This window comes from Blennius ocellaris (genome assembly GCF_963422515.1).
Source record: "Blennius ocellaris genome assembly, chromosome: 20".
In the NCBI taxonomy this organism is placed as follows: Eukaryota; Metazoa; Chordata; class Actinopteri; order Blenniiformes; family Blenniidae; genus Blennius; species Blennius ocellaris.
This window is the reverse complement of record NC_137669.1, coordinates 1942389-1965204: the sequence shown is the minus strand read 5'-3', so window position 1 is coordinate 1965204 and position 22816 is coordinate 1942389. Positions and strand designations below refer to the sequence as shown.

At 48.8% G+C, this 22816-nt stretch overlaps 1 protein-coding gene across 1 annotated transcript in view; it reads right to left on the bottom strand.

Moving 5' to 3' along the window:
• Nucleotides 1–22816, bottom strand: part of anln (anillin, actin binding protein) — a 37437-nt gene that overhangs the window by 4628 nt on the left and 9993 nt on the right. Inside the window, exons 8-21 of the mRNA XM_080516533.1 lie at nucleotides 18146–18224; nucleotides 17437–17678; nucleotides 15155–15357; nucleotides 8176–8335; nucleotides 7936–8071; nucleotides 7694–7852; nucleotides 7032–7158; nucleotides 6743–6791; nucleotides 6524–6577; nucleotides 4990–5022; nucleotides 4887–4905; nucleotides 3669–3781; nucleotides 3386–3472; nucleotides 3112–3219 (exon numbers count right to left, since the gene is read on the bottom strand). Coding sequence (XP_080372659.1) covers nucleotides 3112–3219; nucleotides 3386–3472; nucleotides 3669–3781; nucleotides 4887–4905; nucleotides 4990–5022; nucleotides 6524–6577; nucleotides 6743–6791; nucleotides 7032–7158; nucleotides 7694–7852; nucleotides 7936–8071; nucleotides 8176–8335; nucleotides 15155–15357; nucleotides 17437–17678; nucleotides 18146–18224 — 1569 coding nt within the window. The remainder of the gene's footprint in view (nucleotides 1–3111; nucleotides 3220–3385; nucleotides 3473–3668; nucleotides 3782–4886; nucleotides 4906–4989; nucleotides 5023–6523; nucleotides 6578–6742; nucleotides 6792–7031; nucleotides 7159–7693; nucleotides 7853–7935; nucleotides 8072–8175; nucleotides 8336–15154; nucleotides 15358–17436; nucleotides 17679–18145; nucleotides 18225–22816) is intronic.

Genomic DNA, 22816 nt, shown 5'->3' with positions numbered 1-22816 from the left:
CCCTCCTGTCAGTAACCTAGAATCTTTGTGTTTGTGGAGGGAGGTAGGGCTGTTCGTAGGGATGCAACAATCCACAGTGTTTCACTTGCGATCGGGATCCCGATACTCAAATTTGAATATCTGCCAATACTGGAGCTCTCTTTGCTTCAATATTATTCTTATCATTGTTGTTGATTTTATAAGAGGCTGTAATAAACTCCTCTCTACAGTACGGTACAGTTATTACAGACTACAGTCTAAATCAGAGTGTGTCCAGTGCTACATGCTGTCATTATAGTGCTGCAGCGCGGAGTTGGTAGTGTTTACAAGACGACAGGCTAACGTTGCTAACTAGTTAGCTTCCAGCCGGTCCAGCGATTATTAAGCCGCGTCTTGCTTAGGAAATTAAGGCATCTGCTAAACAAACCCAGCGACTAAAAACTACCCAAAACATGCTTTGTAAAGATATGCAGCATGTCCATGTCAGGAAATATTGAGCTGCTGCAGGAACAGAAATAACCATCAAGCTATTTGCTATTAGCAGACACAACAAAATCAATATGAAATAGCAGATTAATGCAAAAAGGCCAATCGAGTAGCAGTAGTAATAAGCAACTATCTAAATACTGTAACAAAATAAACATATGTTGGCTATATACCATGCAAATGAATAGCTATAGATGACAAATCAAACAAATGTACGTAATATTCACACTCCTCTAGTAGCCACGAGAAAGACACAGACAGCTGTTAAATAATTTGATAGTTGTGTTGTTTTAAAAGATTTTAATTAATGCTCACTACCATCACCTTAGGCCCAGACATGTGATGATGATAATGTAGTCTAGTCTATTCTAAAACTGAGAACAGTAAAGCATGAATGTAAAAACTAAAGTACAGCTACTTTATCTCTTATTATACTTTCTGTTGCACCAATAGTCTGTTATATTTTATTTCCATTTGTAAAACTCTGTTTTTCTGACTCTGCTAATTAGAGGAAATTAGACGAAAGGAAACTTCGGTAGATTCTCTAAATTCAGCGCCTTCAGCCAAGCTCGCCGATCCTCGTCCTTGGTAGGGGGGCAGTGCAAGGTAAACACAGGACCACAACACTCAGACCTCTTCTTCTGGTGCTCAAAACAAAGCTGCGACAGAGTTAGCTTCCTTTTTATCCAGCTATTGTGACAACCACGCACTGCGCAATTAACGCCGGCCATCTCTGATAGCTTTAAACTAGCTTAAAAGTACCTTAAAATTGGAAACAATTCAAGAGACTGGTATCGCGAATCAAGTAGCGCGGGGCTAAACCGGAAGTGTGATTACGCGCATGGCGGCGCCCACGCAAACTTCCGGAATAAGGTCAAAAAGGTCAGAAAAGGAAGCAAAGGAAGCAGCACAAAGTATTTTTGTTCCATTTGGACAATGTCGGGGTCTGAGGTACATCATCATCTCATAATAAACTAGTTATAGCTTTAAAACCTCAGAATCACTTCATTAATCCCTGGGGAAATTCTTTAGCAACAGAAACTGCAGTGTTTCCAGCTCGAACGCAGCACAAATGATTGGGACTATTTTCAGAGAGTTCGGTGTGGAGGAGGACGCAGCTTCACGGAGGCATGGATCCCCTACAGCAGAGGAGCTGCTGTTCATTGTTTTGATGTCAAAAGTGTTCTCCTCGGTGAGCTGGAGTTTTACAACACTGACGTCTGGTGGCAGAGCACATCGCCGTACAACGGCTGAGCAAACATCCATGTCGATGCTTTGCCGTGTTTTGAGCGTAAAATACGTCCAAACAGCGAACATGTCATGAAAAGTTGGAAATCCGCAGTACAACGACAGTAGCCTGCCAGCTGGCTGCAAACTGTGGAATGAATTTCCTGACTCATGACTCCCGAGTATCATTGAGACCCGCCTCTGTTCAGGAAATCCATTCCACGGTTTGCATCCAGCGAGCAGAGGATCCTGCAGAGAAACACTTGCGGAGTCATTTCAGCAACAGAAAAGCAGACAAAGCTTGATGGATCGTAAATCTCCACAGGTTGGATCGGAAATTTCCAATCCGTGAATTGTGTCGGTATCGGAACCCGATATCGATACTGGATCGGATCTGACCCATCTCTAGCTGCTAGCGTAGCACCTCAGTAGAATTTAGAAGAAAACAGATGATTACATAGCCAAATGCCACTGTTGCCAGGGACTCGGTGTGGGAATATTTGGGCTTCAACCAAATGAGCAAGGTGAGCCCATACAATGCCAATTTGTATGAAAGTGGTGGCAATACAAAAAAATGATCACCGAAAGCAGAACCAGACCCCGTTTTCCCAGCTGGGAGTTTGTTTTTTATCATTACTAATAGTATTATTATTCATTGTTTTGGGGGGTGTATTTGAGTGGGCTTTTTCTTAACAGACAAGTTGTATCATACAGTTTTTGGTTGTGGCTATTTTTCAATTGGAGTTTGTTTTTATTGTTTTATTTATTTAAATTAAGTTCTGGACATTCCAATTACAATGGTAAAAAAATCGAAATAAAAGTTCATTGCATCTGAAAGGATATAGCTGCATTTTTATATATTATAGTCTCATCACATTTGTGGTTAATTTGTGTCTCAAAAAATGTTAATCATATTGTCTATCGGTAATAATTTGGACAATATATCATCCAGAAAAATGTGTTATCGTCACTGGCCTCGTGGGAGTGATGGAGGAATAAGAAGAATCAGATCCACTGCGGTGGAGGCGGAGGGATCACATCCACTATGGTGGAGGAATCAGATCCACTGTGGTGGAGGTCATGGTGGAATAAGATCCACCCTGGTGGAGGTAATTGAGGAATCAGATCCATTGTGGTGGAGGAATCAGATCCACTGTGGTGGAGGTCATGGTGGAATAAGATCCACCCGGGTGGAGGTGATTGAGGAATCAGATCCATTGTGGTGGAGGTGATGGAGAAATCAGATCCACTGTGGTGGAGGCCATGGTGGAATAAGATCCACCCTGGTGGAGGTAATTGAGGAGGGATGAGATCAACTGTGGTGGAGGAATCAGATCCACTGTGGTGGAGGTGATGACGGAGGGATGAGATTAACTGTGGTGGAGGTGATGGAGGAATCAGAGCAGTCCGTTGACTTACCTTCCGCCTCTCGTCGTCGGGGTACGTCCAGTAACAGATGGAATATCCTGACAGCACACACCACCTCCTGTGCCAGGCTCCGAATCCACTCACATCCTCAAACATGGTCTGGAGGCACAAACGGGAGATGTGTAATTTAACACCAGGCTCGTCACTTTCTGGCTGCTGCCGTCAAGTATACAGGTGGTTTAAATCCTCTCTTGTCCAGAATATTGTCTTTTGGAGTGTAAACGTGTCTAAGTTAAGCTAGTTGAAGTCTTCCTACTGTACTCACCAGGAAGCCCCTCTCCTCCACCCGGGAGTTGACTTCACACTGCAGTCTGAGGAACACGTGTCCCTCCAGAGGACACAGGAAGGGAACCTGAAGAGGACAGAGCAGCTTTTACCTCCATCGCTTCTCCAGAGGTTTCACCTCCAGAGTTTTTATCTCCAGAGGTTTCACCTCCAGAGTTTTTATCTCAAGAGGTTTCACCTCCAGGTTCTTCTTCCAGAGGTTTCAGACAGAGACAGACTTTAAACTGGGTGAGGTGAGAAACAGATAGACTCTCAGTTTCTACCTTCTCCAGAGGAAACTTGTTTTTCCCGATGGCCGACAGATTGAGTTTGTGTGATCCCACAAGGATGAAGTTACTGGTGCGCACAGCGTGAGGACCTCCTGGACTGGCCACAACTGCAGAACCACAGGAAAGACGGTTACAGGATGAACACCTCCAGGAGCTACAGACACTCTTGAGCATGGTTTCAGGCAGAGATGGGTGTTCTGGGTCTCCACCCACAATATCTGGGTGTCCAAAACATATTTGAGCAGCGACCAGCACTGCGGGGGTCTGGGAGGCTTCCCTCCAAGGAAGATTTTGAAAAAATAGACCTTAAAAGGTTCATTCTAATGCATTCTGGCGGACTAAATGCTATATTGTAACATGTGATCCAATTTAGCTTCTTAACAGTAATGGGTTTCCTTTTCTCCCCGACAATTTTCCTGATGCTTCCTCGAGCTCTGCCACAGACACATGGTCTGCATGCCTCTCTCTCTCTTTCTCTCTCTCTGTGTAGTTAGAATTTGTGTTTTATTTGTTTTCATTATAAATAAATAGAAGTTTTGGAATCATACTTGCTGTGTTATTAATGAGCACAAAGGAGAATGAAATGTCGACTCTTCTGTGTCAAGAACTCCAAAATCCTTCAAGCTTTACTGTTAATTCTGGTAATTGTAATTAATTTAACTATTAATTCAAACTCCTGATTAACTGTTTAGTATATCTTATGAGACTGATAGAACTGAATTGACTATCATTTCCTGTTAAGACAGGTGGAACTCCGAGGTTCTGATACACATCAGATTACATTTCAATAACATAATTAATAACTATCTTTGATAATTATTAGTCATGATCGATAGCATAACACAACATAAATGGTTCCTAGTGATCCTTATGAGGTAAGAAATCCCTACACATCCTCACTAGACCACTGGTCACCTCCACACTCCTCTATAACCTTTGACCTCCTCTATAACCTCTCTGAACTCCTCCCTTTACCACCACCACCATAAAAAAAACAATGGTTAGATTAATCATTTAGTCTAGCTCTCCTGAAAGTGACCTTGGGTGTTTCGAAAGGAGCCGACAAGTAAAATATATTAATTATTATCAAGAGTGAGCAAAGCAGGATTCTAGAAAGAAAGAAATGTACAATGTAAAACAAGTAAAGAGTCAGAAAATAAAGAAAAAGACTGTCAAAATGTGAGCCGAGATTCATCTGAGAGCTTCACATACCTGGAGTGTGTGCTGTTCTCTGTAGGAGACAGATTCAAGACAGATTAAAAGATTAACAGACTCATATCATAACTCAAATCAGCATCTGGAACAGTAAACTTACAGTAATTGGCAGGAATCTCTTTGGCGTGACAGCCTGAAGGAGAACAAAAGGCAAAAATTGAATGGGATGATTTCATCCAGATGTGAGCAAAATATACCAGTTCATGTGCTCAGTGTTCTTCTAAATAATACGGATATACACTGCTCCAAAAAATAAAGGGAACACTTAAACAACACAATGCAACTCCAAGTCAATCAAACTGTCCACTTAGGAAGCAACACTGATTGACAATCAGTTTCACCTGCTGTTGTGCAAATGGAAAAGACAACGGGTGGAAATTATAGGCAATTCGCAAGACATCCTCAATAAAGGAGGTTCTGCAGGTGGTTCCACAGGCCACTTCTCAGTTCCTCTGCTTTCTGGCTGATGTTTTGGTCACTTTTGGATGCTAGCGGTGCTTCACTCTAGTGACAGCATGAGACGGAGTCGACAACCATACAAGTGGCTCAGGTAGTGCAGCTCATCCAGGATGGCATCTCAATGCGAGCTGTGGCAAGAAGGTTTGCTGTGCCTGTCAGTGTAGTGTCCAGAGCATGGAGGCGCTACCAGGAGACAGACCAGTACATCAGGAGACGTGGAGGAGGCCGCAGGAGGGCAACAACCCAGCAGCAGGACCGTTACCTCCACCTTTGTGCAAGAGGACCAGGAGGAGCTGCCAGAGCTGTAAAATGACCTCCAGCAGGCCACAAATGTGCATGTGTCTGCTCAAATGGTCAGAAAACAGACTCCATGAGGGTGGTATGAGGGCCCGACGCCCACAGGTGGGGGTTGTGCTTACAGCCCAACACCGTGCAGGACGTTTGGCATTTGCCAAAGAACACCAAGATTGGCAAATTCGCCACTGGGTTCCTCCTAATGCAAGACAATGCTAGACCTCATGTGGCTGGAGTGTGTCAGCAGTTCCTGCAAGATGAAGGCATTGATGCTATGGACTGGTCCGCCCCCATTCCCCAGACCTGAATCCAACTGAGCACATCTGGGACATCAGGACTCACTCCATCCCCACGTTGCTCCACAGACTGTCCAGGAGTTGGCAGATGCTTTAGTCCAGGTCTGGAGGAGATCCCTCAGGAGACCATGGTCCACCTCATCAGGAGCATACCCAGGCATTGTAGGGAGGTCATACAGGCACGTGGAGGCCACACACACTACCGAGCCTCATTTTGACTTGTTTTAAGGACATTACATCAAAGTTGGATCAGCCTGTAGTGTGGTTTTACACTTTCATTTTGAGTGTGACTCCAAATCCAGACCTCCATGGGTTAATACATTTGATTTCCATTGATAATTTTTGTGTGATTTTGTTGCCAGCACAATAAACTATGTAAAGAACAAAGTATTTTATTGGAATATTTCATTTATTCAGATCTAGGATGTGTTCCCTTTATTTTTTTGAGCAGGTGATGCCATGCCCCTGAGTGGAAGGCATCACCAGTGCACACCTCCCAACATGTAAATAGAAATGGGAATATTTCTCACACACACACACACACACGCACGCACGCACGCACGCACGCAAAAAAAGGCCACTTACCTTTGACTTGTTGGTTCTCTTCTTCTTGTCAGTGCACGGCTCACGTTTCTGCACCTACACAGACAGCAAGCGGTTATGCTAACTTGGAGTGAGCAGCTATGCTAACATGGAGCAAGCGACTGATTTAAACTCTACAGTTGCAGACAGTGGAAGTTAAAGAACTAGTATATTGATTGATTGATCTTTTAAGGAGTGCCAGATGGTGTTAATCCAACATACCAAACAGTAAACTTGCATGTGGATTTCAAAGTCACTTGAGGCGTCTGGCCTAAAGAGAAGAGATTTTATTGTCAGTGGACAGTAAACATGAATCTGAGCGATTAATTTTAAAGCTTCACTTTGTTCTGAAGAGGAATCCCTATTGGGGGGGTGGATGTGGACTGGGAGGAGTCAGAGGGTAGATGGGGAAGAGTCAGAGGGTGGAGGGGGAGGAGTCGGAGGGGGAAGTCGAAGGGTGGAGGGAGGGAGGAGTCAGAGGGGGGAGGGGTCGAGGTCAGAGAGGACTCACAGTGTGAACTGGGTAGAGAAAGTCAGTGTGTCTCCACTCAGGCCACGGTGAGTGCTGGCTAATGGAGTGGCTACGATCCGCTCAGCTCCGGACCGGAGCAGGATGAAGAACGAGTGTCTTGTGGAATCTGAAAGCATCAGGGAACATTAGGAGAGAAGTAACATGAGGAGAGGTGAAGGAACATGAGAAGCAAGGAACATGATGTTAGATTATATAAACTTGAATTCTTCTATTTCATTAATGCCACTTTGCAAACTGGAGCCAGCCTCAAGGACTTCCCAGGAAGAATGGACCCAGAGTTGATAAATTAGGGTGTTTCTTCAGAATCACTCTCTGAATCTGAATCTCTTAAGCTGGGATGAGCACGGCTGTCCCTGTAGAAACTGACCATGTGGTGAGAATGTCTTTGTTTAATAAATAATTGTGTTAATTCTTAACTATCTCAGATCTGTTGTTTCCTCATCGAGCCACAGTTAGGAACATGCAGAATCTAGAGAGTGTAGATAAAATTGTATCTAATAATGAGAAGTAAGGGAACATCAAAGAGAAAGAACATAAGTAAGGGAACATGGAAGAGAAGGAGCATGAGGTGAAGACAGGGAACATGAAAGAAAAGGAACATGAAGAGAAGCAAGGGAACATGAGGTCGGTGGAGGTTCTACCGGGTCTGTTGGCGGTGGAGCAGACAAAATCGGCTTTGAGAGGGAGGCGGAGCTCCTGCAGGCTGATGGAGCCTCTGGAAGCCAGCGTGGGATTAGGAGGGACGGCGGACCTCCCACGGAGGCAGTCCAGTTCAGACTTCAGAGCTTCTCTCCTCTCGGCTGCAGACATCATGAGAAAGAAGGTGAGATCTGAGGAGACCAGCAGGAGGCGCTACAGAGGGACATGATGATGATGAACTCACTGGCCACGAGAAGCAACCGCTCAGCCTCAGCCTCCACCTCAGAACCTTTACCATGTTCCTCATCAGTGCAGCAGTTCAGGGCCTGACTGGCCTGGTGGATCACCGTCTGCTGCAGGTTCATCTCACTGCTCAGGACCTGCACACAGGACAGAGACGGGATCAGCAAGATGGAGGAGTAGAGACTGGGGGTGTGAGCAGTAGACAGGTACACCAACTTCCTCTGATGTAGATGATTCTCACCTTCATCTTCTGTTTGACATTGAAGAGTCCAACTCCTTGTGGCCCGCCAGCTCCTGAGGCCCCCCCGGCTCTTTGGGAAACGTCCTCTTTCCTCACGATGACCTGCTTGATGTTGGGCCTTTCGGTCTCCTTCAGTCTCGTCGACCTGTATGCGTCGATGCTGAAGCAAAAAGAAACCTGGTTAAGGCCAGAACAGACTCTCTGCCTCTGCGTTGGTCCGTGTGACAACACAACCATCTTCAACCCTGTGCCGTCTGCTCCAGCCGCACTCAGCCCAACTCTGGTGACTGCATGGATTTGAGCACTCCAACTGCACCTGTGGAGTGACTCAAACCCCTCTGCAGGGACTCCCTCTGGAGTGACTCAAACCCCCATGAAGTGACTCTAATACCCCTTTAGAGTGACTATAAAACCCCTCTGGAGAGACCCCACTGGAGTGACTATAAAACCCCTCTGGAGAGACCCCACTGGAGTGACTAAAACCCCTCTGGAGAGACCCCACTGGAGTGACTAAAACCCCTCTGGAGAGACCCCACTGGAGTGACTAACACCCCTCTGGAGAGACCCCACTGGAGTGACTAACACCCCTCTGGAGAGACCCCACTGGAGTGACTATAAAACCCCTCTGGAGAGACCCCACTGGAGTGACTAAAACCCCTCTGGAGAGACCCCACTGGAGTGACTAAAACCCCTCTGGAGAGACCCCACTGGAGTGACTAACACCCCTCTGGAGAGACCCCACTGGAGTGACTAACACCCCTCTGGAGAGACCCCACTGGAGTGACTAAAACCCCTCTGGAGAGACCCCACTGGAGTGACTAACACCCCTCTGGAGAGACCCCACTGGAGTGACTAACACCCCTCTGGAGAGACCCCACTGGAGTGACTAAAACCCCTCTGGAGAGACCCCACTGGAGTGACTAACACCCCTCTGGAGAGACCCCACTGGAGTGACTAAAACCCCTCTGGAGAGACCCCACTGGAGTGACTAAAACCCCTCTGGAGAGACCCCACTGGAGTGACTAACACCCCTCTGGAGAGACCCCACTGGAGTGACTAACACCCCTCTGGAGAGACCCCACTGGAGTGACTAAAACCCCTCTGGAGAGACCCCACTGGAGTGACTAACACCCCTCTGGAGAGACCCCACTGGAGTGACTAAAACCCCTCTGGAGAGACCCCACTGGAGTGACTAACACCCCTCTGGAGAGACCCCACTGGAGTGACTAAAACCCCTCTGGAGAGACCCCACTGGAGTGACTAACACCCCTCTGGAGAGACCCCACTGGAGTGACTAACACCCCTCTGGAGAGACGCTTAAACCCCTCCTCTGGAGTGAATCAATCAGTTTATTTGTATAGTACTTTACAACAACACCAAGAAAGACCAAAGCGCTTCACAGAAAGATACAGCCATTTAAAAACACTAGAATTATTACATCCTAGACATAATTCAGTGAGTTCGAGGTGAAGATGAAGGTGTTTCAGTCTTCATGAAGAATACCTGCTGACGGTGTTTCAGCCGCAGCATCATTTTCCTGTGCAGCCTGCACAGCAACACACTGCTTCAGCTCCGGTGCATGTGTGATAATAAATGTGCTGAAACTAGTAGGTCACGCTGCCGTCTTCATGCAAACTTTACAAAGATTTAACAGCAGGAAGTGGTTTGGTCTTTGTTGGTATCAGCGAGGCCGCACAAGCTCCACACCACTGACCTGAGACTCAATCAGGTTCTGTCGGCTGACACCACGATCGTATTGCCGTAGTAACACCAATTAACGGGAAAATCTATTTTCACCTTTTTAACATTGTAATCTGTAAATAATTAGATTATGATCCAAAAATGACTAATTGCTGAGCCTTAAAGTGTTTTCATGTGGTGAATGTGTGGCCTGGTAGTGAGGGTGTGGCCTGGTTGGTGAGAGTGTGGCCTGGTTGGTGAGGGTGTAGCGTGGTTGTTGACGGTGGAGTGTAGTTGGTAAGGGTGTAGTCTGGTTGGTGAGGGTGTGGCCTGGTTGGTGAGAGTGTGGCCTGGTTGGTGAGTGTGGCCTGGTTGGTGAGTGTGGCCTGGTTGGTGAGTGTGGCCTGGTTGGTGAGGGTGTGGCCTGGTTGGTGAGAGTGTGGCCTGGTAGTGAGGGTGTGGCCTGGTTGGTGAGAGTGTGGCCTGGTTGGTGAGGGTGTAGCGTGGTTGTTGACGGTGGAGTGTAGTTGGTAAGGGTGTAGTCTGGTTGGTGAGGGTGTGGCCTGGTTGGTGAGAGTGTGGCCTGGTTGGTGAGAGTGTGGCCTGGTTGGTGAGGGTGTGGCCTGGTTGGTGAGGGTGTGGCCTGGTTGGTGAGGGTGTAGTCTGGTTGGTGAGGGTGTAGTCTGGTTGGTGAGGGTGTGGCCTGGTTGGTGAGGGTGTAGTCTGGTTGGTGAGGGTGTAGTCTGGTTGGTGAGAGTGTGGCCTGGTTGGTGAGGGTGTGGCCTGGTTGGTGAGGGTGTGGCCTGGTTGGTGAGGGTGTAGTCTGGTTGGTGAGGGTGTGGCCTGGTTGGTGAGGGTGTGGCCTGGTTGGTGAGGGTGTGGCCTGGTTGGTGAGGGTGTGGCCTGGTTGGTGAGGGTGTGGCCTGGTTGGTGAGAGTGTGGCCTGGTTGGTGAGAGTGTGGCCTGGTTGGTGAGGGTGTGGCCTGGTTGGTGAGGGTGTGGCCTGGTTGGTGAGGGTGTGGCCTGGTTGGTGAGAGTGTGGCCTGGTTGGTGAGGGTGTGGCCTGGTTGGTGAGGGTGTGGCCTGGTTGGTGAGAGTGTGGCCTGGTTGGTGAGAGTGTGGCCTGGTTGGTGAGGGTGTGGCCTGGTTGGTGAGGGTGTAGTCTGGTTGGTGAGGGTGTAGTCTGGTTGGTGAGGGTGTGGCCTGGTTGGTGAGAGTGTGGCCTGGTTGGTGAGAGTGTGGCCTGGTTGGTGAGAGTGTGGCCTGGTTGGTGAGAGTGTGGCCTGGTTGGTGAGGGTGTAGTCTGGTTGGTGAGAGTGTGGTCTGGTTGGTGAGAGTGTGGCCTGGTTGGTGATGGTGTGGCCTGGTTGGTGAGAGTGTGGCCTGGTTGGTGAGGGTGTGGCCTGGTTGGTGAGGGTGTAGTCTGGTTGGTGAGGGTGTGGCCTGGTTGGTGAGAGTGTGGCCTGGTTGGTGAGAGTGTGGCCTGGTTGGTGAGAGTGTGGCCTGGTTGGTGAGGGTGTAGTCTGGTTGGTGAGTGTGGCCTGGTTAGTGAGGGTGTAGTCTGGTTGGTGAGAGTGTGGCCTGGTTGGTGAGGGTGTGGCCTGGTTGGTGAGGGTGTAGTCTGGTTGGTGAGGGTGTGGCCTGGTTGGTGAGAGTGTGGCCTGGTTGGTGAGAGTGTGGCCTGGTTGGTGAGAGTGTGGCCTGGTTGGTGAGGGTGTAGTCTGGTTGGTGAGAGTGTGGCCTGGTTGGTGAGAGTGTGGCCTGGTTGGTGAGAGTGTGGCCTGGTTGGTGAGAGTGTGGCCTGGTTGGTGAGGGTGTAGTCTGGTTGGTGAGTGTGGCCTGGTTGGTGAGAGTGTGGCCTGGTTGGTGAGAGTGTGGCCTGGTTGGTGAGAGTGTGGCCTGGTTGGTGAGAGTGTGGCCTGGTTGGTGAGGGTGTAGTCTGGTTGGTGAGGGTGTGGCCTGGTTGGTGAGAGTGTGGCCTGGTTGGTGAGGGTGTGGCCTGGTTGGTGAGGGTGTGGCCTGGTTGGTGAGGGTGTAGTCTGGTTGGTGAGGGTGTGGCCTGGTTGGTGAGGGTGTGGCCTGGTTGGTGAGGGTGTGGCCTGGTTGGTGAGGGTGTGGCCTGGTTGGTGAGAGTGTGGCCTGGTTGGTGAGGGTGTGGCCTGGTTGGTGAGGGTGTGGCCTGGTTGGTGAGAGTGTGGCCTGGTTGGTGAGAGTGTGGCCTGGTTGGTGAGAGTGTGGCCTGGTTGGTGAGGGTGTGGCCTGGTTGGTGAGAGTGTGGCCTGGTTGGTGAGAGTGTGGCCTGGTTGGTGACAGTGTGGCCTGGTTGGTGAGGGTGTGGCCTGGTTGGTGAGGGTGTAGTCTGGTTGGTGAGTGTGGCCTGGTTGGTGAGGGTGTAGTCTGGTTGGTGAGATTGTGGCCATGGTTGGTGAGAGTGTGGCCTGGTTGGTGAGGATGTGGCCTGGTTGGTGAGGGTGTGGCCTGGTTGGTGAGAGTGTGGCCTGGTTGGTGAGGGTGTGGCCTGGTTGGTGAGAGTGTGGCCTGGTTGGTGAGAGTGTGGCCTGGTTGGTGAGAGTGTGGCCTGGTTGGTGAGGGTGTGGCCTGGTTGGTGAGGGTGTGGCCTGGTTGGTGAGGGTGTGGCCTGGTTGGTGAGGGTGTGGCCTGGTTGGTGAGGGTGTGGCCTGGTTGGTGAGGGTGTAGTCTGGTTGGTGAGGGTGTAGTCTGGTTGGTGAGGGTGTGGCCTGGTTGGTGAGGGTGTGGCCTGGTTGGTGAGGGTGTAGTCTGGTTGGTGAGGGTGTAGTCTGGTTGGTGAGGGTGTGGCCTGGTTGGTGAGGGTGTAGTCTGGTTGGTGAGGGTGTAGTCTGGTTGGTGAGGGTGTGGCCTGGTTGGTGAGGGTGTGGCCTGGTTGGTGAGGGTGTAGTCTGGTTGGTGAGGGTGCAGTCTGGTTGGTGAGGGTGTAGTCTGGTTGGTGAGAGTGTGGCCTGGTTGGTTAGGGTGTAGTCTGGTTGGTGAGAGTGTGGCCTGGTTGGTGAGGGTGTGGCCTGGTTGGTGAGGGTGTAGTCTGGTTGGTGAGGGTGTGGCCTGGTTGGTGAGAGTGTGGCCTGGTTGGTGAGAGTGTGGCCTGGTTGGTGAGAGTGTGGCCTGGTTGGTGAGGGTGTGGCCTGGTTGGTGAGAGTGTGGCCTGGTTGGTGAGAGTGTGGCCTGGTTGGTGAGAGTGTGGCCTGGTTGGTGAGGGTGTGGCCTGGTTGGTGAGGGTGTGGCCTGGTTGGTGAGAGTGTGGCCTGGTTGGTGAGGGTGTGGCCTGGTTGGTGAGAGTGTGGCCTGGTTGGTGAGAGTGTGGCCTGGTTGGTGAGAGTGTGGCCTGGTTGGTGAGGGTGTAGTCTGGTTGGTGAGTGTGGCCTGGTTGGTGAGAGTGTGGCCTGGTTGGTGAGAGTGTGGCCTGGTTGGTGAGAGTGTGGCCTGGTTGGTGAGAGTGTGGCCTGGTTGGTGAGAGTGTGGCCTGGTTGGTGAGGGTGTGGCCTGGTTGGTGAGGGTGTAGTCTGGTTGGTGAGGGTGTGGCCTGGTTGGTGAGGGTGTGGCCTGGTTGGTGAGAGTGTGGCCTGGTTGGTGAGGGTGTAGTCTGGTTGGTGAGTGTGGCCTGGTTGGTGAGGGTGTGGCCTGGTTGGTGAGGGTGTAGTCTGGCTGGTGAGGGTGTGGCCTGGTTGGTGAGAGTGTGGCCTGGTTGGTGAGGGTGTAGTCTGGTTGGTGAGAGTGTGGCCTGGTTGGTGAGGGTGTGGCCTGGTTGGTGAGGGTGTAGTCTGGCTGGTGAGGGTGTGGCCTGGTTGGTGAGGGTGTGGCCTGGTTGGTGAGGGTGTGGCCTGGTTGGTGAGGGTGTAGTCTGGTTGGTGAGGGTGTGGCCTGGTTGGTGAGGGTGTGGCCTGGTTGGTGAGGGTGTGGCCTGGTTGGTGAGGGTGTGGCCTGGTTGGTGAGAGTGTGGCCTGGTTGGTGAGAGTGTGGCCTGGTTGGTGAGGGTGTGGCCTGGTTGGTGAGGGTGTGGCCTGGTTGGTGAGAGTGTGGCCTGGTTGGTGAGAGTGTGGCCTGGTTGGTGAGGGTGTGGCCTGGTTGGTGAGAGTGTGGCCTGGTTGGTGAGAGTGTGGCCTGGTTGGTGAGGGTGTGGCCTGGTTGGTGAGGGTGTAGTCTGGTTGGTGAGTGTGGCCTGGTTGGTGAGGGTGTAGTCTGGTTGGTGAGATTGTGGCCATGGTTGGTGAGAGTGTGGCCTGGTTGGTGAGGGTGTAGTCTGGTTGGTGAGGATGTGGCCTGGTTGGTGAGGGTGTGGCCTGGTTGGTGAGAGTGTGGCCTGGTTGGTGACGGTGTGGTCTGGTTGGTGACGGTGTGGTCTGGTTGGTGAGAGTGTGGCCTGGTTGGTGAGGGTGTAGTCTGGTTGGTGAGTGTGGCCTGGTTGGTGAGGGTGTAGTCTGGTTGGTGAGGGTGTGGCCTGGTTGGTGAGAGTGTGGCCTGGTTGGTGAGAGTGTGGCCTGGTTGGTGAGAGTGTGGCCTGGTTGGTGAGAGTGTGGCCTGGTTGGTGAGGGTGTGGCCTGGTTGGTGAGGGTGTAGTCTGGTTGGTGAGGGTGTAGTCTGGTTGGTGAGGGTGTGGCCTGGTTGGTGAGGGTGTAGTCTGGTTGGTGAGTGTGGCCTGGTTGGTGAGGGTGTAGTCTGGTTGGTGAGGGTGTGGCCTGGTTGGTGAGAGTGTGGCCTGGTTGGTGAGAGTGTGGCCTGGTTGGTGAGGGTGTGGCCTGGTTGGTGAGGGTGTGGCCTGGTTGGTGAGGGTGTGGCCTGGTTGGTGAGGGTGTGGCCTGGTTGGTGAGGGTGTGGCCTGGTTGGTGAGAGTGTGGCCTGGTTGGTGAGAGTGTGGCCTGGTTGGTGAGGGTGTGGCCTGGTTGGTGAGGGTGTAGTCTGGTTGGTGAGGGTGTGGCCTGGTTGGTGAGGGTGTGGCCTGGTTGGTGAGGGTGTAGTCTGGTTGGTTAGGGTGTAGTCTGGTTGGTTAGGGTGTAGTCTGGTTGGTTAGGGTGTAGTCTGGTTGGTGAGGGTGTAGTCTGGTTGGTTAGGGTGTAGTCTGGTTGGTTAGGGTGTAGTCTGGTTGGTGAGGGTGTGGCCTGGTTGGTTAGGGTGTAGTCTGGTTGGTGAGGGTGTAGTCTGGTTGGTTAGGGTGTAGTCTGGTTGGTGAGGGTGTGGCCTGGTTGGTGAGGGTGTGGCCTGGTTGGTGAGGGTGTGGCCTGGTTGGTGAGAGTGTGGCCTGGTTAGCGAAGGTATAGTCGGTTCTGACCTGTACGGCAGCCTGAGGTCGTCCTCACAGGTCTCCACACTGTCTGAGGACGAGCTGTGGACCTGGCTGGTCTCCTGGACCTGGCTGGTCTCCTGGACCTGAAGAGTCTCCTGGACCTGAAGAGTCTCCTGGACCTGGGTAGGTCTGGACATTCGGTCTGGAGTGTGGTTCTTCAGGAGGAAGGAGTGAGCTGGAGTGGAGGTCTGCATAAAGAAGATAAAGAGGCATGAAGCAGCAGTTCAGCGCAGCAGAAGATGAGCTATCGAGGAGCGATAGGGGGCTTTTCCACCGGAAAGAACCAGGTACTAGTTCGGGGCCGGGGCCAGACATAGAACCAGTTGTTTCTTTTCCAGTCTTTCCAACACTAAAGCCTCAGCCAATCAAGGTCTAAACAGGTGCTTAGTCGGCCCCATATCGTTGCTGGGCCAGATTGCGGCCTCACGCGTCATCAGCTGGGGGCGGAGTCATAACTACCGACGAGGCGGAAGAGACGCTGAACCGGCTTTCTGAAATCTACAGCAAACACGGAGCCCCGGAGTGCTTATAGAGAAAAAATAAGAATAACGTGGGGGAACGATATAATAAGTTAATAATGCGAGGGAACGAGATCATTTAATCTGCGATTGCGGAGCCACGGCTCTGGAGATGCTGCAGAGCTCCTGTGCTATTCTGTCAGTTGCATCAGATATACAATTTAGAAGCAGTTTTCCATTGTCATTTGTTTTTCCCGCTTTTCACCGTAACACCATTGTAACCAACTTCCCTTCCATGTCTTGTGTGGCATCATGACCACAGTCTGAGGTCCACATGAGGCTGCATTGCTCTCCTCGGTGGCGGCTTTCATGGAAGACCTCCTAATTAAAGGTTTGGAGCTTCCCCCAAACTGAACATCGGAAGGGATCTGGATGGGAAAAGGCTACATCTGGACCATGACTATGGGCCGAAAGTGTTACGGAAATGGAGAATGTTGAAGCCAAAACCGCTCCGAAGGAAATGAATACACGGTTTCAACTCCTTTCCCCGCATCCCTTCCACAAGGATGGCACCGAGATCTACAACTCGGCAGCGGAGGCAAGGCGGACCTGGTGGCGGGGGGGGGGGGGGGGGTATCCCAGTGATAGTGTTCAGGAACCCAGCGTCCCTCCTGAATCAGATTCACCAGTGGAATAAAAATAATCAGGAAAACAGAGGAATGCTGGTCAAAGTTAGGCTTTCCTAGGATCGGAGACCATATGTCTCTGGCGAAGTTCGAATACAGGCACGACTAAGAGACAAAACACTGATTAAATACCTGATGGAAATAGGAAACGAAAGGATCACATTAGGTCTCAAAACTTGGTTATGGATCAAGGGGGTTGGATGGAAGAGGTGAAGATGTTGGGATGGTGTGCTCATGACCTTGAGTTTTACCCAAATAAGTCTCATGTGAGCTTTAAGAAACTGCCACTTCTTTCTCAAAGGAACTTTGAGCAGCTTTGACAAATTGAGGAAAGAGTAAGATTAGACAACAGTGAACACTATAGATTCCACGTGGTCCGGCTTCCCTTAAACACCTTTCATTTTTAATGGACAAAAAGTGTTTGAAAATCAAATACTGAAAGTTCTTGTCAGTGCTTACAGGGAAGATTTGGAGCTCCAAATAATTTCAAGGTTATATAAGGTACTTCAGTAGTTTAACTCAACGAGCACCATTTAAAAGTAAAGTAATTACTTTCTGGCACATGATCCACAAATAAATAGTGGCTACAATTGGAAAAAAAAGATTTTATTTAACAGGAAAGAACTCTTTTTTTGGCTTGCTACAATCCACACCCACAAATACAAATGTCAAGTGCTTATTTGGAATTCTGACTCTCGTGTCAGGAAAGGCAATAACAAGAAAATGGCTTAAAGTAGATGGCCCATCTGTTCGTGAATGGCATATCACCTACGAAATCTTTGTACTGGAGAGAATCACTTTCTCAATAAAGCTACAGAAAGCAAAATTTTACAAAAATCTGGAAAGAGTGGAAAAAGTTAATTTCCCCCAAAATGTCTATCTTTCGTTGAAATTATTTATTTTCCATAGTTTGAAAGTGTGAAACACCCCATGTTCTGTTGTGCATGTTCTGCATTTGGGTTATTCATTCGACTTTATTTAAAAAAGAAAAAGAGGATCACTTCTAAGATTTTAAGATGAAAGTTTTGTATTTGTTCAGTGACTCCAAATAATGATTTTTTTTTGGTAAAAAGAAGAGGAGTTGAAGAGAAGAAGAAGAGAAGAGGAAGAGGTGAACCTTCACCATCAGTCTTCTGTCTGGACTCGTCACCACAGAAGTCAGCGGAGCGAGGAGGGACATGGAGGAGATGTTCAGAGCATCTTCCTCCTCCTCCTCCTCCTCCGTCTGGTCCAGCACTCCTTCAAACAGCTGGCTGATGATAGCAGAGGTGATGGAGCGCTTCCCCTGGTCTGGTCTGTCCTCTGGAGACCCTACAGACCTCGAAGGGCTGGACGAGCAGACCGGCGGAGACGACAGCGCCGTGCCTGTTACAGTGTGAGGACAGTTGCAGCTCAGTATTAGTTACAGCTCAGTATTACATCTTAGTATTAGTTACAGCTCAGTATTACATCTTAGTATTAGTTACATCTCAGCATAAGTTCCTAGAAACTCAACATGAGCCACACTGCGCTTAAACCATGTTCTAACCAATCAGATTGGAGAGAAACCTCGAGTCACAGATGGTCTAGCGTTCAGGACGTTCTCCATCACACACTAGATTATTTTTATCAATTGTGTAACTTTGATATTTTACCATGGGATTAATCGATATCTGATTCCAGATGAGGTTGATTATTGATTTCTGTCCTGATATCCAAAGCTTTGATTCATGAAGTGAAATTTGATCAGTTGCGACTCTAATGGGTTAATCTTCTGACATAAAAAACATGAACCAATAGATCAAATGTTGATATGATGGAGGAAAGACGGGCTCTGAGGTGTGATAAGGTACCTGTGGTGGTCTCACTGTATGTTTTTGTTGTGGGTTCATCCACTGACTCAGGCATAGTCTCTTCACTCTCTGTAGGTTCCTGAAAGGAAAATAAATAAATAAATAAATCACATGATCAGAATCAACCTGCAATGCTCTACAGGGCAGCCTGCCAGCAGGCCTCCAGAAACTGAACTGTAGACACTCTGCCAAACTTGACTCCAGAAAGTGAAGTCAAAGTGAATCAAGTGAATTCAAACATTGACCAGAGTGGAGCACCAAAACAAATATCTAAAAGAGTCTGAATTGAGTGACCTGAGACTCTGAATCAACTGACCCGAGAGTCTGAACCAATCAACCTGAGACTCTGAATCAACTGACCCGAGAGTCTGAACCAATCAACCCGAGACTCTGAATCAACTGACCCGAGAGTCTGAACCAATCAACCCGAGACTCTGAATCAACTGACCCGAGAGTCTGAACCAATCAACCCGAGACTCTGAATCAACTGACCCGAGAGTCTGAACCAATCAACCTGAGACTCTGAATCAACTGACCCGAGAGTCTGAACCAATCAACCTGAGACTCTGAATCAACTGACCCGAGAGTCTGAACCAATCAACCCGAGACTCTGAATCAACGGACCTGAGACTCTTAAGCCCCGTTTCCACCGCACACAAGCGCCGGGACGGAGCGGAGCGGTACGGAATAGAGACCCCGACCGAGATTTTGGGTGGCGTTTCCACTGCAGAGAGGAGCTATAAAAGTGGGCGGGGCTTATGAGCTCCGCAGAAATGTGACATTACCACAGAAAAGAAAGTCGTCAGATCTAGATCTTGTGAATCATCTGTTGTTGTTTACATCCTCCACTTTGCACTGTTATTTTTAGCAGCGGAAAAAAACAACAAAAAAAAAAAACGCTGTTACTTTTTGCAGCGGTTATTTTTTGCAGCGGCAGAGCCACAGCCGCTTCCGTGTTTGTGAGAGAGCGAAACCTCCGGCCACTTGCCGGCGACTTGCCCCGCACTCGAGCGCTCGGGTGTGGGGCAAGTGGCCGGAGCGTTCCCCCCGGTTGTCTGAGGCTCAGACACGGGAGTCTTGAGCTTTCTGCTCAAACGCAGGAGGCACTCCATTCCGGCGCTGATCGCGGTCCGGCAGCTCAGCGTCGGAACACGGAGGCGCCGAGCTCCGAGCTCCGAGCTCCTTTTCATGGCTTCCGCGGTCCGTCCCCGCGATAAAGCGCCACTGACCGCGGCTGAACAGAACGCTGACCGCCTCTGGGAAGCGGAGCTGTCGGAGCGCGATCAGTGCCGGAGCCCAAAGCTCCAGACTCCTGTGTCCCGGACGCGCATCCACGCCACAGCGAGCGCTATGCTGCAAACAGAAAACTCCAACGTGATGCAAAGTCCCTCCCCCCGGTCTCCCCCTGCCTCAAGTCGCTGTTTCACAACAAACACTAAAGTTGAGCAGCAAAGAAAAGAAAATGAAAATAAAAACAACCAGAGCACAGCTGACCACACTGACAGCAGAGGATTCAGCCGACACATTAACATATTGAGGGCGTGTAGTAAATCACTGACCAATCAGCAGACGGCTCCTCAACCTCAGACCCGTTCCATGGTCCTGGTACCCCAACGGAAGGGGAGCGGAAAAGCGGTCGCCTTTGGAGCGGTTTAGACCGCATTCCTGTCGTGACACGCGAACTGGAGGGGTTTAGACCGGTCTAGGCCGGCACTTTTTGTGCGGTGGAAACGGGGCTTTAGTCAACGGACCTGAGACTCTGAATCAACGGACCTGAGACTCTGAATCAACCGACCTGAGATTCTGAACCAATCAACTTGAGAGTCTGAATCAACTGACCCGAGAGTCTGAACCAACCGAGCTGTGGGAGTCTGAATCAACCGACCAGAGAATTAGAACCAACTGACCCTAGAGTCTGAACCAACCGAGCTGTGGGAGTCTGAATCAACTGACCTGAGAGCTTTAGAAACCACTGACCAGAGTGTGAATCAACTGACCCAAGTCTAAATCTACCGACCTGTGAGAGTCTGAATCATCTGACTTGAAAGAGTCTGAATTATGTCTGAATTCATGTTGGTGGAAAAAAGGTCAGCAGTGGTGGACAGTGATAATCAGTGAGCTGTGAGTAACCTTTACAGGAACCAGGTTCTAATATAGGCGAATTTAAAGAATGGATGGAGGAATATCTCTCTAAACTAATCTGAAGTTGAGTTAGTTTGTGGCGATTTTGAAATCAACTTGCTCAATCCAAATAAACACCAAAAGACAGAAGAATTCTAAATCCACTGTTCAGTTATCATTTATTTCCCAAAATTACCAGATCAGCAAGATTACTACGCATAGTGCAACATTAATTGAGTAATTCAGGAATAAACTTTTTGTTGAACTACAACTGTATAACTGGGAAGCAATTTATAAAGAAAAACAATTTGATAGAAGTTATTGAAACAATAATAAATAATAAATGTGAAAACAAAACATCCACTGACGGAAGAAATCCACATGACTGCAGTGATAAAATTTACAAACCAGTTTTCTTTTGGTTTACTCTGGTTTTCTCTTATCCAGGTAACTTCAGGATTAACTCTGGTTTACTCTTATGGCGGTAACTTCAGGATTAACTCTGGTTTACTTTTATGGCAGTAACTTCAGGATTAACTCTGGTTTACTCTTATGGCGGTAACTTCAGGATTAACTCTGGTTTACTCTTATGGCGGTAACTTCAGGATTAACTCTGGTTTACTCTTATGGCAGTAACTTCAGGATTAACTCTGGTTTACTCTTATGGCGGTAACTTCAGGATCAACTCTGGTTTACTCTTATGGCGGTAACTTCAGGATTAACTCTGGTTTACTCTTATGGCAGTAACTTCAGGATTAACTCTGGTTTACTCTTATGGCGGTAACTTCAGGATTAACTCTGGTTTACTCTTATGGCAGTAACTTCAGGATTAACTCTGGTTTACTCTTATGGCAGTAACTTCAGGATTAACTCTGGTTTACTCTTATGGCGGTAACTTCAGGATTAACTCTGGTTTACTCTTATGGCGGTAACTTCAGGATTAACTCTGGTTTACTCTTATGGCGGTAACTTCAGGATTAACTCTGGTTTACTCTTATGGCGGTAACTTCAGGATTAACTCTGGTTTACTCTTATGGCGGTAACTTCAGGATTAACTCTGGTTTACTCTTATGGCGGTAACTTCGGGATTAACTCTGGTTTACTCTTATGGCGGTAACTTCAGGATTAACTCTGGTTTACTCTTATGGCGGTAACTTCAGGATTAAATCTGGTTTTCCATACTACGACGCTGGTTCACTTCTTCCCATGATAAATCACCGTGGTAACTGACTCTGAATGTCTAACCTGCTCCGGAGCAGGATATGTTCTGGATAAGATCACAGTGAGTGTGAAGCTCCACCTCCTGACCAATCAGATCTCTTGGAAAATGCCCCGCCCATTCTTAAATGATGGTGATTGGTGGGTTCAGCACTGAGCTGCAGAGGAGAGGAGAAAGTATTTAGAACTATCTCTTTGACAATATCCAATCAATCCTGGTCACTGAGCTTTGAAGGATGTTTTTGTTCTTATTCTTGACTTGTTCCAAGTCTGTTTCGCCCCCAAGGGTTGATCTGGAATAATGAGCTTTAATAATAATGCTCACGCTGATACAACTGCACAAACGGGAATTTATGGAGCACAGAACTACTCCTGTCGTCGCAGTGATGAATTCATATTCCAACATGAAACACACTCACACGGAGGAAACTCAGCTTCCAAAGTACTGGATGTAAAACATGAAGTAAAAGAAGAGCAGTGAGGACGCTCTGCCTGGAACCTTACTGCTGTGATAAAGTGAAAGTGTCTGGTTCTATTCTCCCATGAATTAATGTGCTCTAGTCTCACCAAGTGAACAGGTTAGAGGTTAACAGGTCAGGAATGTTCTGGCTTTGGCTGCAGCAGCAGCTGTGTTTGAATTCTTCATATTCTCAGAGAATCACTGCTCCTCTATGGTGAAGTCAGCTGCTCTGCAGGGTTTCTCCCTCTGTGATTGGTCACACGCTGCAAGCTCCGCTCCTTTCTTGTACAGCTGCTCGACTAATCGAATGTTAATCATGATTACGATTTTGGATGGACTTCAAGACGATCTCAACATTCATATAATCGAGGAAAAACAATTATGTGGTGTTTTCGTTCTGAGAGGCGAATTTGGCTGCAGGACCACCACTCTCAGGCATTTCCAGTGCAGCCTGTCAGACAAGAAATGACGACACATTTAACCCGAATGAGAAGGAGCTAGCTACTTAGCGGTAAGTTACTACTTTTAAATTTCCCAAAAAAGTGATGAATGTATAGTTTCTTGCGTGTGCTCGCCATTGTTATACCTGCCGTAAACTAATGTATATTGATGACGACAATGACAGTGTGTTACATCAGTGGTTTAGGTTCCGTGTCATTTTAAAGCTAAGTAATGCTAACAGTGGCGACTAGCATTACTTGGCTTTCAGTACTTCGCCTCGCTGCCTCACAGGACGGCCAAAGTATCAACATATAATGTAAAGCAACAGGATTAGTTACTGGAGTTTATATTAGTATCTAAAGTAATTTATTTGTCGTTTTAAAAAGATTGAATGCAGTACAACAGTTGATTTTTTACGACTACATTACAAG